Source organism: Platichthys flesus, chromosome 11 (genome assembly GCF_949316205.1).
Source record: "Platichthys flesus chromosome 11, fPlaFle2.1, whole genome shotgun sequence".
In the NCBI taxonomy this organism is placed as follows: Eukaryota; Metazoa; Chordata; class Actinopteri; order Pleuronectiformes; family Pleuronectidae; genus Platichthys; species Platichthys flesus.
This window is the reverse complement of record NC_084955.1, coordinates 7,153,763-7,172,343: the sequence shown is the minus strand read 5'-3', so window position 1 is coordinate 7,172,343 and position 18,581 is coordinate 7,153,763. Positions and strand designations below refer to the sequence as shown.

At 41.5% G+C, this 18,581-nt stretch overlaps 1 protein-coding gene across 1 annotated transcript; it reads right to left on the bottom strand.

Moving 5' to 3' along the window:
* Positions 1-671: 671 nt before the first annotated feature.
* On the bottom strand, positions 672-18,072 carry sim1a (SIM bHLH transcription factor 1a). Its single transcript, XM_062399709.1, has 11 exons — positions 17,898-18,072; positions 13,388-13,467; positions 11,921-12,010; positions 11,736-11,844; positions 11,552-11,637; positions 10,244-10,443; positions 10,032-10,138; positions 9,507-9,654; positions 4,275-4,443; positions 1,964-2,357; positions 672-1,390 (listed from the first exon to the last, which is right to left on the bottom strand). Exons 1-11 carry the CDS (start codon positions 18,070-18,072, stop codon positions 672-674), a joined length of 2,277 nt encoding a protein of 758 aa, XP_062255693.1.
* Between the last annotated feature and the right edge of the window lie 509 nt (positions 18,073-18,581).

The following is an 18,581-nucleotide window of genomic DNA, read 5'->3' as shown; positions in this document are numbered from 1 at the left end:
CACAGCAGAGGTTCTCATGGTTCTCGTGGATCTCGTGGCTCTCATGGTTCTCATGGTACCAGAGACCAAGTGGCCATCTGTGTTGGGGCACAGATTATACTCAGTCTAACTGTGAGACCGGGGTACTGCAGATCGACGGTCTCTGTGTAAATACCCATGTGGCTCAGGTGAGCTAGACCTGTTTTAGGTCCGTTTATGTCACACACACTTTGGGCTGTGCCTAATTTATTCAGATCAAAACTGGCTCTGGTTCAGGTTGGGTCTCGCTCTTTTTGGGATATAAATCTATAACTTAGTCTATTCAGGACAGATTATAAAATGTTGTGTCTGACTCAGACTGAATAAACAAATAAAGAAACATAAATTCAGTTCTGCACTGAATCCGTATTATCTCGCTGAATCACAGGCACAGCTGTAATTACATGATTGCTGTTCCCTCTTGAGAATATTCACATATTTTCCCATTTAGAGAAAAATGCACTGATTTTCTTTTGCAGACTTTCTGCAAATTTTCTGTGGAAATTTGGCTCCAGGATGAAGCTACAACAGAGATCACAGTTGATCAATTTGATGGAAAAACATGCAAACAGGATCCAGAATGAAAAAGCCCCGATGAAGCGAACCAGCTCAGGCTATGTGACTGCAGTCCCATTGTGGGTGTCAGCTGAGCGTTAGCTGCTGTTGGTGATAATGACAGAGGTGCCTTTGTGTCCTGGAGGCTGCTCTGCCGGTATGCGGAGGTGCGGGGTCATATCGTAATGGGTGGGGCCAGTGCTGGCGGAGGTGCAATAGCCCCTGAGGCTCTCCGGGTCATAGAGGTGCTCCAGAGCATATCCTGTCAGCGAGTAGGCTGTATGCTTGTCCAAATAGGGCCGCGGGTGGGCGTGGGAGGGGTAGAGGGCCGGGGCCAGGGTGGGAGAGGCTGAGCAGGGGCCCGGGCGACCCAGCGGGTGATGTAATGGCAAAGAAAGGGGGGGCAGGTCTGTCTGGAGGTAGTCTTTGGGCTTGTGGAGGCGCTCTGATCCTGGACTGCTGAGTCTGGACAGAGGGGCGGGGCTATTTGCAGGGCTGATCGCCTGACTCAACCCTCGACACACCACTGACTGTAGTGGCAGGGGCCCTTGAGGGTACTCAGGTGTGAAGCACGGACCCGTGCCCTTGGGCAGTCCATTGGCTGGTCCCAGGGGAGAATCTGGAGGACCCTTGCGTAGCTGAAGTCGACTTTCTTCATCCTTGATCATCTGCTGCGTGGCTCGGATCAGCGTCTCGATCTTGCTGGGCTCCTGTGGGCTGCAGTGGTAGTGGTCAGCTCGGTAGCGATCCCCTGAGTCACTGGCTGAGCCTGCGTCTGGAGAGCTGACCACACTGTCCTCCTCCCAGTGGGCCTGGCCTGCAGGAGGACACAGTAAAAGCTGTCAGAGCATGGCAACATGAGTTATTATCATCATTGGAAGCAATGGCTGCTCTTGGCTTCCACGTGTTCCTCCTAATCCTGCAGCGTTCTTTGGTTTGAACAAATGAAAACAAGCTTTATGTTTGATAGATCACACAACAGCAACATATCATGCAATAGGTGAGTGTTACCTGTATTGACTGTCATGGATTGAGACACCATGACCACTCAACATCCCCAAACTATCAAGGTCTATCAATATGAAAAAGGTAAAAGAACATCAGCTCAGTAGACTTTTAGCATAGCTACTTTCTTCAATTTAGCTTGAAAACTCTGGGGCTTTTAGGAACAATGATGTCATCACCCACATCTGCTTCCTGATTGGTTTTTATCCGTTACAATTCATGCCCAGTCTATGTGATGGTCATGTGATATGGAGTTTTCAGGTGTGTTAATATGGACGGAGATTATTTCTAATACAGAGCTAAAATGTTCATCTGGACAGATATTGGTTGAGATCAGAGTTTGAAATAGAAAACCCATTAGTGTAAATGCAGACTGGGTCCTGACCATTGTAGCTGTGGATGGCTGTGATGTGTGGCATGCTGCTGTCATATCCATCGTGGTTCTCCAGGGAGCTCTTGCTCAGCGGTAGAATGGACCGGCTGGTGCCCCACAGCACATTGCTGCTGGGCGGAGGAGCTCCAAGAAAGTATCGCCCCGCCTCACATCGGCCCCGCTCACAACGCTGGCCTTGACCATGTGTGTTGAGGTGTGCGTGGCGCTGCTCTTCGGATGGGCTGTAGCAAAGAGTGCGAGGATCGGCGAACTGCCTGTATACACAGGAGGCGTCCAGACCTTCACTCTGCTCCAGCAGCTGAGGGGAGGCTGAGTCGGTGAGGGGGCTGCCTCCCCACGGACTGTCCTGGTCAGACTCTGAGCGCTCCGTCTGGAAACTGGGATACTGCAGGGAGACGGTAGGGAAGAAAACTCATCAGCAGCTGTGAAGAGCTCAATGTATTGCTGCATGTTTGACATGAGCATCATAGGTGTTAGCTAAAGAAGTAGCTGTGGAGAACAATGACCCCACGAGGGCTCCAATACAAGCTCATTACAAAATATCTCTTCAATTGTTTGTCAGGATTTGTCATAACAATGCGCGTGCCTTAATCACACTTGGATACATGTTTATGGTGCTTGGTGTTAACCATTGCTTCTACTAGAGCTTGTCATCCTACAAATCACAGCCTGATACTGGGAGACAGTGCCAGGCTGTGACAAATTTGCATATTGTAGGTCAAACCGTAGGTCACATGACACACATGGATCCAGAAACACATTATTCCCATATTGTTCATTGCATAAGAAAAACAGAAACAGCTGAACAACAACAAAGTGTTGAACTCTCTGAGCCGCAAAGTGCTCCTCTTTGTAAGTTTGTGAGTTTTTACATTTGTTCACTGCCGACCACGAATCAAGACATCTTGTCCAGATGATCTCACCATTCGAGAATGTCAGCTACGAAATATAATACTTCAATATGTATTTGAGAGGTCAAGAGGAAATGAAAGGGCACAAAGACACTAATCAGTAAATTATTTATGTTCTGTGTGTGGGAGGTAACATCAATCAGCTGTGGGTTCAAAATCCAAGAGCATGAGGAAAGACTTTCAGTGAGAATCTTAAATTGGAATCTTGGAACAAACTATCCAGTTCTTTAAAATTATATTCTGCTGTGTTTACTGTGGGGGCATATTGTTTAAGAGTTTTACAATTAAATTAAATTACCCTTTTTGTGGTTGTTGTATTTGAATATTCACTAGTTCAGGGCTTGTTATAATCCTGCCTGTTTGGAGTGGGCAGTTTTATTTTTGCTCCTGTGTTAAAGCTCCAGAGCTACTTCAGAATTATTCCTTGTCACAGTTAAAAACTGTATATGATTTATATATACAAGTTTGAATGATTTACTTAGGAGATGTTATCTTTTCATATATTGCATTTAATCTCTTTCTGAGGTCTGTTCAGTAAACAAGAAAATCTTCAGACCCAAGTTCACACTTTTTCAAAATAAAAGCTCTTCAATTCGGCTCAATTTAAAGCATTATAGCAACACAACAGTGTGATGATATGAATATTGCCATGACATGAGATCAGCCCCCGCGACACCCATGAACGTCTCTGAATGAATTCTTCTGAATTCTAAAATATATTAAGGAGACTGCAAGTAATTATTTTTTTCTTTTTTCACTTTCGTTACCTATTTCATTAAACCTCTTTATTGAATAATTTATTATTTCTTAATGTTCTAAACATCACAACAAACTGCCCTGCGCCTTGTTGAATACAATGTCCCTATCAAACCTTTCATTATAATCTTCATAATACTATACTGTATAATAGAGAGAGTGAGATAGAATAAGAATGTGTGTATTGGTGTTCAATAAGGAAATTGCTAAGATGTGGGAATACAGCCTCCTTTTTTACAAAGTTATGAGCAGTCAGAAAGACAGGCAGCCTGGTAACAGAAATATTACCAAAACTGTTGGTTGTAAATATCCATATCAATTTGCACACCATCTTCCTGGCTTTACATTTGGCTCACCACACTGGCAGCAGTGGTGTGCAATGAGGGAATATTACCAACATTATGGGCTGGCTCACTTTCACCTCCATATAAAGTACATCTGTCAATGTTTTTGCTCCAATCATCATCCCCTCCCTCAGTTACTTGATCCTGAAGTGTTTTCAAGACATATGGGACAAATTAACCCTCGAGGAAACATGCTGATCAGACGCCCAAACCACTTCAGCCGATTCCATGAGTTGTGATGAAGCTCAACTGAGACTGTGTTTTGTACATGTCATTGTGGTGAATCCTCACCTGTGGGTATGGGGACAGTCTGGCTTTGGTCTTGTGCCGGGCCATTTTGCTCTTGGGAGTCCTGCAGCTGTCCGCAAGGCTGCTGGCCGCGCTGCTGCTGCTGTAGGGGAAGGACGCCTTGGATGCAGCCTGGTCCAGAGACAGCTGGAGGCCTTTATATTCAGTCTCCCTAAAAACACACGCATATAATTGCATGTGGTGAATTCACAGCAATATCATTGACATTCTGCATTTGCATGAAACTGATTTAATACAGTCCACAATTACACAGGGACAGATCATCCTCAGCCAGATGTGCTGTTTATTAAAGAACACAAACAGCTCAAGTGTACCTACATGTTGGGTTTTCCTCAAGGTACAAAAAACATAACATCTGTTTAGGAATTAGAGCCTCATCCTGGTGCTGAGAAGGCCACCGTGTGAAGAGATGTGTGTTTGTGTTCCTGTGTGTTTGTGTGTGAGTGTGAATGCTGGTCAGTGCGGGGGTGCTAAGGGGGCTGGGACGGCTGCTGGGATGCTTGTTTTACCAGAAGGATTGCAGCAAGGCCCTCGACAAACACTCTACAGAGAGAAAGCTGTCCAATCAAATACACTGAGAGATTAAAGGCTATGTCTGGCTAAATCAGACCCATAGGAGACGCTTGGACGTCTCGCTACTGGGAAATTGGAATTGATTTCTCGCTTAAGTGTTCTACAGATCTCACAATGGATGATGAATCGAGTTTGAGACAACAGAAGAGCTGGACAGGGTTTACTTGAGACAAATAGTGATCCGTTTTCAACACACATTTCCCTCCTGTCTCAGTCTGTCTCAACGCAAACAAGAACACAAAGTCACACAACGAGCAGACACATTTCATGGTATTTGTGTCAGTTATGTTTGGAGAAAGTGCTAACACATCACATTTAAGTCCCACTGTCTTAGTGTGATTCTGTCAGACCAGATAGACTTTGGCCTTTGTTTAACCATGTTTCATTGGAATAATGCTGATTATTTTTCCCAGTTGGAACACTGGTTTTTAAAATTTTACACACATTTCTCTATGTATGAGCTAAAACCAAATGCAGTGTTTAATATACAGGTCACAGGGTTCACTGAATGAGAATGAAAAGTATATGACATGCTATATAATTTAAAGTCATCAGATCTGCACTGAACCTGCAGGAGATTTGAAAGCATCTGAGACTCTTTACCACCATGACAACGCTGTTTATCCATCTAGCAGACTTCCACACACTCAGAGAATCCATGACAACGAGTGCTGAGCTGCGGATCTTACAAAGTCAGAAAACTCTCTCGCAAAACCACTCAGACCTCGATGGAAAACACAGAGAGAGGTCAAGGAAAAATATGACAGAGGATTCATAAGGAGCGAGCAGCCACAGCGCTGAGAGAATCCGACTGCCCTTCCCCTTTTAAAACAAACTTTATTTATAAGACATTAAGATCAGTACAATGACAAACTCAATTCTGTACACCTTCAGTTCAAGTGAAGTCTCTGTGCAAAACAGATCCTCTCCTTCTAACTAATGAGGTTTTCAATGGGTTACATTTAACAACCAGTCACTCATAGGAGGTACAAAAAAAAAGCTAACAGGACTGAAATGATTAAATAAAAACATAAAAAAATACATGTGGAATTATTGTCATTCTAACAATAATTATTTAAAAATAATTAAGGTAGAGTAAATAATATATACACACACACACTATATATATAGCGTATAATAGCAGCTTTTTATGAGAATATTTAAGAGAATTTTGTTTCTCAGTACATTCCTTCATTTATGTATGAAGATACATATTGTGAACTTTGAGCAACAATCATAATTGGAAAGATTGAAAACAGAAATGTATGTATTTGGACTAATTTGTATATTTAATTGGCTCTGCCCTGGAGAAACTACAAATATGTGTTGCTACAGCATAGAATTGTGTTATACCATTACCTTCATTGTTTAATTACTGTAACATAGAAAGATGTGTAAGGGAGCACTGAAGCACCTCTCCTCAGCATTTAGAGAAAAATGACTGAAGCAGCTGACTGATTATCTTGCTCATGAATTGTCTGTCAACAAACAGTTTCACTTTCAGACTTTCATGTATACAAAGAATTGACTGCTGGTAGATTATACATGCACTCGGGTCAATACATTCATTGAGCTCAGACACCTGGTGACCACTTAAGACAGAGCAGTCTTAAGTGCTTTGACTTTAAAGTAAAGGAAAAATAAAAATACATTGTTTACAAAGGGGGACGGAAGCTCTAGCTTGTGTGGCTCTATCTGATCCAGCAGGTGCACTCTAGTGAGGCAGGTTATACACAAAAACACACTGAACTACTCTTTCTCCATGTAGGTAAATAAACTGACTGAGGAATTAACTAATAATATAATATTTTCACCTTAGTGTATTTTTTTCATGGCCATGTGCATTATTTGTTACGTAACACTCCTGACATCTTATATTTGTAAACTTAAAATTATTCAGTAATATAGATTTGAACCAAAACTTTGAACTTCACGTTCTTGTTATCATATTAGTTATACTCCCAACTCTTCAGATTTTCTTTGACTCAACCTCGGGGCATCACAACTCTCAAGTTTAGATATAAAGTCAACATTGTTCAGCTCACTAAATGTGTCAAAATATTGATTTATTAATAAAAGTGTTTTACAGTGTGTTCACTTGAACAGAGTTGGATGTCGTGTGTGTGTGTGTGTGTGTGTGTGTGTGTGTGTGTGTGTGTGTGTGTGAGACAGCAGAGAATAGAAAGCAGCAGCACTGTTGAGAGAGTCAAATAAAACGTGGTTACGTGCCTCAGCTGCAGACATGCCTTTACCCCACGAGATGCTAAATCACTGCCAGGTTGTGGTAGCGGTGGCAGGTCCACAGACCTGGGGCAGGAGGTGCTGAGGTTATCAGAGCTGAACACACAGTGGGGGTTCACATGCAGGTGAAGTGCCCTTAGCACCTGTGTTATCCACACTATAGTTGCCGGGAAAACCTCCTCTGCTCCTGATAACAACCCCACACAAAGCTTTCCCTCCAACTGTATTTTGTCTCATGAATCATGCTAAATAAAGGTTCATACTCCCTAATTTCCACCATCACTGCGTGGCTCAGTCCATACTGCATCTCAAATTAGGAGATTGGAGGAAAGTAGGGCTTCATTCCCCTGACAGAAAGCCGGAGCCCATAAACACTCATCACGTTTACAGCCTATCAATTAAAAGGCCATAAACACAGAGCCGTTATGGATTTGATGTAGGAGGTAGAGGAAATGTGTGTCAAGCTGTTCTCTGCCTTTAAATGCAGCCAGCCGCGCTGCTCAGTGGAGGGTTTTATAGGCTTTATTCCTTCACACACTCACTTGTACATCTGTGAACTACACACATCAGCAGCAATAAAATAACGGCATAATAGCCAAGTAAATGTTGGCCCTCGCCTGCTAATATGAGTGCGGCTCCTGCATGTAGAGTCGCTGCCATGATTACAGTTTGATTTTATTGTAAGAGGGTGTAAAATAGCCGTTTGTACTACGGAGCAGTCCGGAGCTGTTGGACAGTTGATGCAGGATGAAGGATGAAGCCGCTGAGTGTAGCCTCAGTTTCTGTTTATATACTCTGCAAGCAGAGCTGCCAGTCTTAGATAAACTCTACCAGATGACTGACGCCAGCACAGAGAGGCCGCCACAGGTAACAACCAACACATGAGCGCGCGGAGCAAACTTAGTAACAAAGCTGGCACACAACAGAGGGATAGAAGAGGAATGTCTCATTGCATCAAAGGTAGAAAAGTGAGGAGACCTGTGGTTTCCCTAAAAGAATCATAATTATAATATAATTTCCTTTGTTTCTAACTCAGTCTACAACAATGAAGACTAAAGCTGGGTTGACAAAGTTTTTGCCGAACTGCCTTCCACAAATACATGTCATATTTCCAATTAACCTCCAGTTAATTGCTTCACGGGGTCTGTTTGTGTCAATACTCATTAACTTATCAAAGCAGAGAATGACACACAACCGAGATCTGAATCGCTCCTCTTTGCACACTCTTCAGTCATATCACACTCCAGTCCCAATGTACAGACACAAATGCAAAGCTGTTCCAAAGACCTGCTATAAAGCTGTAATCTAAACTATTGACATATAAATACACGTTCAGTTTTGCTACTCTGTATCAACAATGAATATACAAATGGGATTCGGGCTGGGTGTAGTGAGCTTTCAAATTGTTGATCCTATCACCAGATTGACAAAATGGTATTCAGCTTAGTTTGGTTCCTTTGAACAATGCACTGTTGATCATGTAAGAATAATTTTTAGACACATTTTTATAAACAAGTCAAAGAATTTGTAAAGTGAGGGGAAATATATCTTGATACTAAAACAGCATAATTTTTAGGATTCTGTATGCAAGATGCGCATTAATAATAAAATATGTGCACCTCTTGCAATCCTACATTCAAAACACACAGGTTGACCCATATAGCCAAGGACTGTCAGCACCAGATGCTAAGTAGAGAACAGAGATCTAATCTGGTTGAACAATAATATAACCAAAAAGCCACTCATCACCTCCTCCTGTTTGTGCTTCCTGACTCAGCCTGATATCTGGAGAGAGCTGCTTACTAGCACAGTACAAGGTTCACACACTGAGCAATCAACTCCTTTGATTTGACTTCTTATAACTACAGACAATTCTTCAGCAGCCCAGAGGTCAAATCAGTGCACAGGGATCTTTTGACCCTTAAATTCACTGGAAGACAGTCAGAGCATCTGACAGCAGCTAGTCAAAGACGATAGGAGTCATGACAGTGTCATAAACTGCAGAGTGTGGCCACAGTAAAGTGTAACTATTCAGAGCACTCAGGAGAATGTCCGCACTATGGAGTCCGGAGCGTTCAGGTGAGGGGATGGTGCAGCAGGCAGAGGCAGGATGTAACCTATTTAAACCTCTACGTGTATGGCACCACTTTTTCAGCCTGAGATATTTGCATCTGTTCTTTTTGCTTTTGTTTGAAACATCATCAGCAGTTGCGGCTCTCACTCTGACTTTCTCTGGAGTATTCGCATTCTCACATACGGCCCCTCCAGAGAATGTCTGGAGATTACCCCAGAGTTCAGTGTATGTCTGAAAGCAGCTCATGTCACGGTTTTGGATACATCAGTAAACAGGTTTGACAGAAGTAAATCTAGCAGCAGCTATGAAGAGATAGAGATACTCACGTGAGAACATAGTTGACACTGACGATGCAGTGAGGTCGGGACGAGCGGCTATTGTGCACGATGGTTGCATAACTCTGAACCCAGACCCAGCCACCTTGCTTGGCCAAGAAGCGGTAATACTTAGTGGTAACCTGACCTTTCACCAGCACTACAGACACCAACAGAGGGGAAAGAAATAACAACAAATGATTACTTTGAGGACAAATCAAACTATATCAATGGAAGCAAACAATAGCAAATTACAGAAAAAGGTGATTAAAATTGGATAAATATATTTTTGAAAGACTGCGATGATTTGCTTTATATTATCTTACTGTAAATACTGTCTACATTATATTAGACATGAGCTGTTTCATGTTTATAAACACTAAAATTTACCAACAAACAAACCAAGTAACCATAACACAAAATAGCCTGTTGTACTGTCTCTATGTGTGTGTGTGGTTGTGTGTGTGTGCGTGTGTGTGTGTGCGTGTGTGGAGAGGGAGAGAGAATTTGTAGGAAGGTAAAACAAACCTTACTCACACAAGTGATGAGCACAGCGCAGGTGGAAGGAGTCACAGCTGTGGACGTGATGATAGAGCGTCTTCTCTATTAGATCCTGAGGCTCGTAGCCTGTCAGCTCTGCAACCCTGAGCAGCACACACACATTCTCAGGGGTCACAAACACTCGCATACAACCCCACAGAAAAGATGTATCCTTAAGTCAATACAGAACATTGTGGCACAGAACGTACCGTGAGTCGAGGAAGATGAGCTTCATGTCCAGGCTCGCTCTGAACATGAACATGTTGCTGTGCAGTTTGATCTCAGTGACAGCGCTTGGTGGCAACGAGTGACCGACCGCCACCAGCCCAACGTTCTGATAGCAGCCGTCAAACGGAGACATGTCCAGGCTGTACTGACGGATCTTCAGGTAGCCACTACAGTGGATCACCTGGGCAGAGATACATAGGGTTGGAAGACACATCAAGTATAAATATCAGTTCATACACAGTCAAGAGGGTTTTCAGCTGACAAGCTTTCTGCTTTGTGAAAAAACGTCTCAACAATTTTGAGGGAAGCAGGGATATAAATACAGAGGGCTCAGGAAAAAACCCAGGTCCAAACATCTGCTGAACAAAAAGACAGTGAGAGGAATAAAACAGTTGCCTCTGCAGAGAACTGTTCTTTCTTACTACCTGGCTAAACCACCCTTATAATAGCAATCTGCCCCAGCTAGAAAAGCAAAGGTTCATTTGGACATGTCCTCAATGACTTGCCCAACAAGCTTTAGACCATTAGCTCAGATCATTCGAATAGAGCAGAAACATATAGTTTACATACAGTTTTATTAACAGGCATTAGACCCGGCTAATAATAACCTGTCTCTTGTTGTGATTCCCTGTTGTAAAATATGTTAGTCAATGTGTCAAAATGTTGTCATGTCCACTTAAAAAATGATTAATTAGGAACAAGACACATGTGTTGGTAATTTTTCTTTTTCGGAAAATTGAACCCGGCCTCACACAATGTATCTGCTACAGCTGACAAAACAATCGGATCAATTTACAAGCCAAAGTGAACCAGAGTTCCTGCAAAACCTCAAATAAATGGAAAGTTTGAACATCTGCAGTTCAGACAATTGAGCAAACTTCTTCTGCTGCTGAAACTATTCTTTCCATGGTCAACAATCAACTTAATCTCCTCTAGTGTCCATAGTCCTTGACAACCTTATCAATCAGATACTCGGAGCCAGAGCAACACACTGACCAGACTGACGTAAAGTTTGCCATGATACTCATGGTCTTCAGAGGATAAACCCTGATTAATCTGGTAACATGACATCTTTCCTAGAGAACTATTTTGACCGTCAACCGAAAAATTCACATAAATAAAAAAAGAATTTTCAACAAATATAATTTAAGGTTTCTTTTGTATATTTGTATTTTATATATAATATTTTTTTTCATTTATTTAAGAATTCCAGATAGCATTGACCATGACATGTCATTATCTATGCTAATGAATTATATGCACAAACATTAACATATCATCTCTATTACCTTGTAGCCTCCACAGGTGAGACCAGCATTTCTTTTAGCAAGGACACATTTCATTCTCAGAAAGAATGAGCGCTCCATCTCATATTCTGCAGAGAAATAATAAAACAAGCAAAGGGAAATGTTATTCATGCTGCATGATGAGTCCATATCGTACCTACAGCACAATGCTTATGTGGTTGATTACCTTGGACAAAGTGTGAATGGTAAGGCTGGTGGGCTGTGAGGACGGCTGTCATTTCATCATGGTCTGCTGGATGGATGTATTCGTAAATGCTGTTTCCTGTCAACTCTACCTGTTGAAATGAAAGATGGCGTCAGAGCTGGGACAAACAAGGCCCAACACACCAGAGGAAGTTCAGTCAAACCAACCTGCGACAGGCCCAAGTGGACTGATGCTGTTTCTGATATGTACATTATTTTCCCGTCTGGAGCGACCACGAAAATGAAGCCGTCTAATGTCTGAAACAAACAATTACAATATCGTTCCAATGTTATTTACCGACAAATATACAACAAAAGTGTGTTCTTGTCCTGGGTTACTTTCCCGAGACAAAGTGAATACCCTGTAGTGTATTATTATTATTGTTATAAACTGTGCAGGGCTACTGTTAGAGCAGATGGCTGATCACAGTGATATCATCACAAAATGATATTGATAAAATACAGGAAATGACAAAACTAAAATAACCATGAATCTGTAGAATAAATCCTGCCTGTTTACTTTTGTTGAAATTGTTTTGAATGTCCAATTTTTCAGTAATTTCAGTAGCTGTAGTCTGTGCTGATGTTACCCTGAGAGTTGTTATTAATATTTTATCCACCCCATTTCTCTCAATAAAACAATACAACAATATAAAACAATCCACACACAAACACATACTGTTCATGTGGGTCAAATTTGGAGTGTAGCCTACAATTTATTTTAATGAAAAGTAGACCATTTTCATTATTTTCTATTTTATTATATTATAACCTCAGTCACAGACATTGTGTTTTTCTGTTAGTTAGCAGGATTATGTTAAAACTATTGTAAGGATTACCACAACACTTGGTGTAAGGATGTGGTATGGACTGGGGAAGAACTCATTAAACTAACATCATGAGATATGGCATTTTTCCACTTTCATGGATTTATTCAAAGAATAATTAACGGCTTTTGATAAAAGAAAAAATCGGAACATGTTCAGATGGCTGATTTTTATAAGTGTGTGTGAGTTAATGCAGACCTTAAAATTAAAATCTGGATCTAGTGAATTTAAATTTGGTGCCATTCTACTTTCATATTATGTATTGAACTATAACTGATAATAATAATCTTTACCTCTAATGCACTCATTTATCAAACAGCTTATTTCCATGGCATAGCATGTAGCCACTTGTCTTGTTTGGATATTCTGTAGACCAATAGACAGCCCTGGGACTCTGACAGTCCTGTAGTCCTGATCGGGTAACATGACTGGCACTGGCCACCCTCTGCTTGTTCCTGGCTTCAGCCTGGCTGTGTTTGGCCTGTAGCACTGCAGCCCTGCTCCATTGTGTGGTTGCTGATGTGAGAGCGGCTGCAGGACAGACTGAGGCTCTGTGCGTGACCATGAATGTGTTCAGCTCATTTCACTCTTCACAAGAATGAAGGCAACAGGAGGCAGATGGCAGCAGCCACTGAATCACACAAACAGCCTATATGGCTGAGGTAAAAAATGTCTTGTTGGGGGGGGGAATTTTGTATTATTGTAATGACCAATTAAGAGCCCTTTATGTGACTTTGTAACTGTCAATGTTTTTTTTTTTGCTGTGTGTTTTTTCAGTGTAAATCCTCAGATGTAAAGCAGTTAGTACCTGTAAGAGATGGGAGCCTAATTCCTGGGTGACTCCCTGCAGAGTGCTGCGACTCACGTGGCCCCACGACTCCCCGAGGCCTGGCAACAACACAAACAAACAGGAAACACTAGGACCACCAGAAACAGTATTTCTTATTTTACAGTGAAAAAAGAGGGGAATCAATATGTTGAATTGAAAACCATGTAAACCATGATCAAATTGTACAATATAGCCCATATAGCCAAATGAGTGCTGTTAATAACATATATTCATAACTGCAGAATATATTTGATCAGTATGGCTGAATGTTTGCTTATAGTGAATTTAAGAACAAATAATAGTTACACTGCCCAATAAGCTTGTATTTTTTACACAAATTTTACTCCTTTATCCTCATTAGACAATAAGCAAATTAATTTAAGGACTGTACATACAACATTTAACTGGGCCTAATGGTCAGGAAAACTATCCAGAGACTTATAAAAATGTATGCTTAAATAAACAACGGTTATTCATAGTGTGGGTACAACAGTGTCTGCATGGGAAATAAACAGGCCCCGCCGGTTTACAATGAGGACAGCTCAGCCTCTGACCATCACAGGTCTAAAAGTGAACTTCGCCTGCAGCTCCGAAAAATACCCCGCCACTAAAAATAGACTTGGAGCGGACTTCCGAACCGGATCGTTGCAAATGTTGTAGCGTGAAGATATTTTCACAAACCCCTTTAACAACGGTAGCAAAACTAACATGTGGCGGGTGTGAAGCAGCAGAGCAGCAGCAGCACATTGACATGTAAATCCCGCTCTGCAGAGCAAACAGGCGGCGGGCTCCCAGCGCAGCGGGCCTCATGGCTGCGTTACCGCCACAGCATCCAAAACACACCGTCCCCATCACGTGCACAGGCCATTCTGAAAAACACCATGTCTTTCGTTTTTACGGCATAGATAAATACAAGTGTCAAGATGAATGTGAATAAAGCATGCAGCCGAGTGACAGCTTCACCTAATCCCATCACCGACCGATCGATGCGAAGCAGGAACCAGAAAACGGACAAATGTGCCGTTTATGTGATTAAAGATCGATTTCACTGCAGGACACCTCTCTCCTGACTTTACCCTTCAGTTAGCATTATTATTAATATTATTATCATTATTATTACTATTATTATAGATATCTGTCGGTGCTGCTGGAATTCGCGCATGCTTCAGTTTGTTATCACATCGACCACATAATAATTATGATACTGACAAAACGAAGATGATTAAAAACCTTGATGCTGATTTTCACAGAGACATCAAATCCCACTGATCTGACGCTGCAGGAAACGAACGAAAGTACCGAATGTGTCTCCAACGCTGACATGACGCAATAATAAAATAAAATACTGCTGATACAGTATAAGTACACGGAGTGGATCACAGCTCCTCAAGTGAGAGGCTTATTTATTGATTGATTTATTCATGGGCTCGTGACACGACCAGACAGCTCCAGCTTTAACTCTTAATATTATCATTATTATAACAATGGATCAGGAGCGATGGTTTCAACCTTTTCCCTTTTAACTCTTAAAAATAAACCTTCATGTGTATTCGTGACCCGGCGCGTTAAAGTCACGGTGTAGCTGGGACCTGTTCAAACGAAAAGCACATTAGGCCCTGAACGGTTTAAAGTAAAAGAAACAGGACTTTTTAACTTTAACTTTTTCCTTCTCTCCTCGTCGATTATCTGACACATTTTGACGCGCGACACTCAGGTAGGACATTTTAATAATAACAATGTTTTTCATAGTATCATTAAATATTCAAACAATAAATCTCAGGTTTAACGAAATGAACAGATCATTAAATAATACATTTAATAAAGCAACAACACCTTGAAGGAATTCAAATAAATGTTTGGTTCATGGTGATTGATTTGTTTTTGTCAACAGTCTGTCACACTGAAAGATCCTTCAACTATATATAATTAACTAATAATACTACTACTAATAATAATAATACTACTAATAATTATCATTATTACTATTAGTATTAGTAGTAGTAGTGTTAGCATTATTATTGTTGGTGTTATTATTATTATAATGTTGTTATTATTATAATTATTATTTTGGGGAGAGGTAAAACATATTGCTGTGGCAAAATTGTAGTAGATATAACATTGATGGGGAAAAAAGCTCCATGTGTGATTTCAACATTACGAAAATCCTGAAACATGATTTTCAACATGGCACAAATCTAATCTTGATCCTCAGTGCAATGCTTTCACTTAGTAATTATTCTAAAGAAACTGTTAGAACATAATATAATATAATATATAATAGCTAGCTGTAAATATACATTAAATTTCACAAATACGTAGCCAGGAATACAGAGTAAATATAATTATCTCTTTTATTGGCTCTGGTGTAGAGAATTTACTAAGATATTCGTAGTGTGAGATTTCATGTATTTCACCCAAGATAGACAACATGGCTGAGGTCAAAGGTCTTGCCTCCCGCCACCTCCACCCCACCTCTCACTCACACACACACTAAAATCACAGAACACAAAAGAAAACATCCTTTGGTGCATCTAATTGCAGAAAATACCTTTTCTTCTCCCCACTTACACCAAACAACTATAAATCTCTCTCCACTGAGTCCTCACACGTGGCTCATGGAGGAGAGCATGTGTGTGTGTGTGTGTGTGTGTGTGCTTGGAGTTAAAAGGTGAGTGAAGAGGTGCTGCAGCCATTTACGCAGTCGAGGAGATTTAATGGGGAAATCACAACACAGCCTGAAGAGGACATGTAAAACCCAGCAGTCTGCACCAGCACCGTTATCCTTTAAATTATTCAGAGAGCTTTGTGTGCATGCTTATGTCCCCACCAATGTGAAACACCACGGTGTGACATCCAGACATCTCGCAGTCATACAAGAAATGCAGTATGCAGATGACTGGTTTGTGAGAAATGAGCCAGACAGTCTTTGTAAGCAGAGCTCAGCACTGTTCTTAGTGTTATTCATGCAAAATACACTTGTCTGCTATGATCACTGACTGCAGCATATAATGGATTATGGAGCAAGATGCAAAAAGAGCATTATCACTCAATCTAGAATTGTCCCCAGTGAGGGAAGTCTGAGCTGTGTGTGCCCCAGGATTTTCATCATATACTCTTACATATGTCGAATTATTGCCATTTAAAAAATCTGTGATTCAATAGGATGTGTCTTTCAATCATTCTGCATTGTAAGTTACGTAAGGTTGAATCTCTGGATATTAAGGGATCCATGTAGCCTAAATCCCCAAAAGGCAAATTTAAAGCAGATTGACTTGAATGCTTGGGTAACAATATTTATAGCTGATTTTTAAATATATCGTTTTTAACTAATCATATGGCTCACATCCTAACCTTTACTCGGTTACAGACTCGGTTGTTGGCCTGGATCCTGCAGGATTACATTTAGATCCTTTTCTCATGTAAGGTCTTCTGTTAATTTGATGTCGAAATGATTGTGTAGTATTAGAGAAATAATTAAAGGTCACATCTAACAATAATGTTGTGATCTCTGGTCGAAACAACAAACAGAATGCCATGTACGTTAACACTACAATTTAAATGTTGCCCTTTAATGGTTTGGTGTGTGATTCCAGTGATGTAAATGATCTGGTGTTCTCCGTGGCCCTCACAGTGTCACAAACAGGGAGGATTCAGTGTTCATGTTTCCTTTGTTTTCTCCCTGAAGGTTCTTTGTCAGCCCCACGTTCCCTCCACACAGCAACCTGCTCCATGATCCTCACAGTGAGGGATCAGATGTGCACATCATACTAATACGTGCGGCTCTGCAGCAGAGGCAGGATGGAAGCTCATCACCGATAATCTGCTGCCAGGGGCCGCCAGGGGCCCCGGAGAGACAGCCCATCACTGGAGCTGGACACAGGAGACTTCTGCTGCTGCCTCCGTGCAGGAAGGGAGCGAGGATACTCATTACTCTGACCATTTTTCATTTCATTTTATATAAACGTATTTTTACTGTCACAGCCATATGACGGATTTTACTGAAACTCCAGGGACAAATATTTTAATGGTAGATTACGCAATATGGGCAGATTAATACACCCCAGTACTATAGCATCCATTTTTCAAAAGTAAGCTACATTTACTTCATAGTAGGGATGGCTTTATATTTATTAACCATCATTATAATAAGTATATGAAGTAAGAGTTTTAATTCTCACTTAACTGACATAGGCCTGTCAATTTTACACATAGCCTTTATTTCCAAAACAAAGGCAACATGCACAGTTAAATAAATTATTAAAAATATATAGGCGATAATATATGCAAAATTAAATGATATGTATATGAACATATGCAATTATAATATAAGATAATAAACATAACCGCGCGTACAGCAGAGAACCAGCCAAATTAAATATAACTCTCTCCTCTACGCTTCTTTGAATCCAGACACGTTCTGCTAATTATAACAATAATCACATAATATTATATAAATAAGATGTTTTTAAATATGTCATAGCTGTTTTACCTTCAGGAAAGACTATCCTCATCTTCAGGTAGCTGGTGGTCAGCCGGATGATGGACGCTTTATCCAGCTGGGAGGTGATGGCGGAGGGAAGCGGCAACAGTTTGGCCAGTTCATAAAATTCACTATTCTCCTTTTCCCGTCGGGTCCGGGCGGCATTTTTTGATTTCTCCTTCATGGCGTCTCCTCGGGTTCACAGACTGGGCCTGACCTGTCCTCTGTCACTGCCAGTCCAGGTGACTCATAGCGGGCTTCTCCTCTACACGGACCCGGAGCTGCTGCCCTCCCGCTCGGCCTAAAGTCCGCGGGGTGACCGCGCTCCCATGTCTCCAGGTGTTCCCGAGAAGGACGCGTCTAATTCCTGGAGGTGTGCGGACCGAGGCGTTGCTCCGCTCAGCCCATCAGAGGTGTCAGCACACCGGGCTCCACCGCAGCCTCGGCGAGGGGAGCTGTGGAGGAACCGGGAGGAGGAGACGTCACACAGAGAAGCTAGCTCACCAGGAACTATTACAGACACTTGTTTGAATATTTACACATACAACGAACGGCTATATTCAAAGTTATATTTAATTAAGAGCCTGTACTTGGTTGTTCTCTTACCTGAGGGCAGATACAACCGGCAGTTCACTAACGTAGTGCCTGTTTGGCTTGAAAGTGTCCGAGAATAGTGTGCGAAGCCCCGGACAC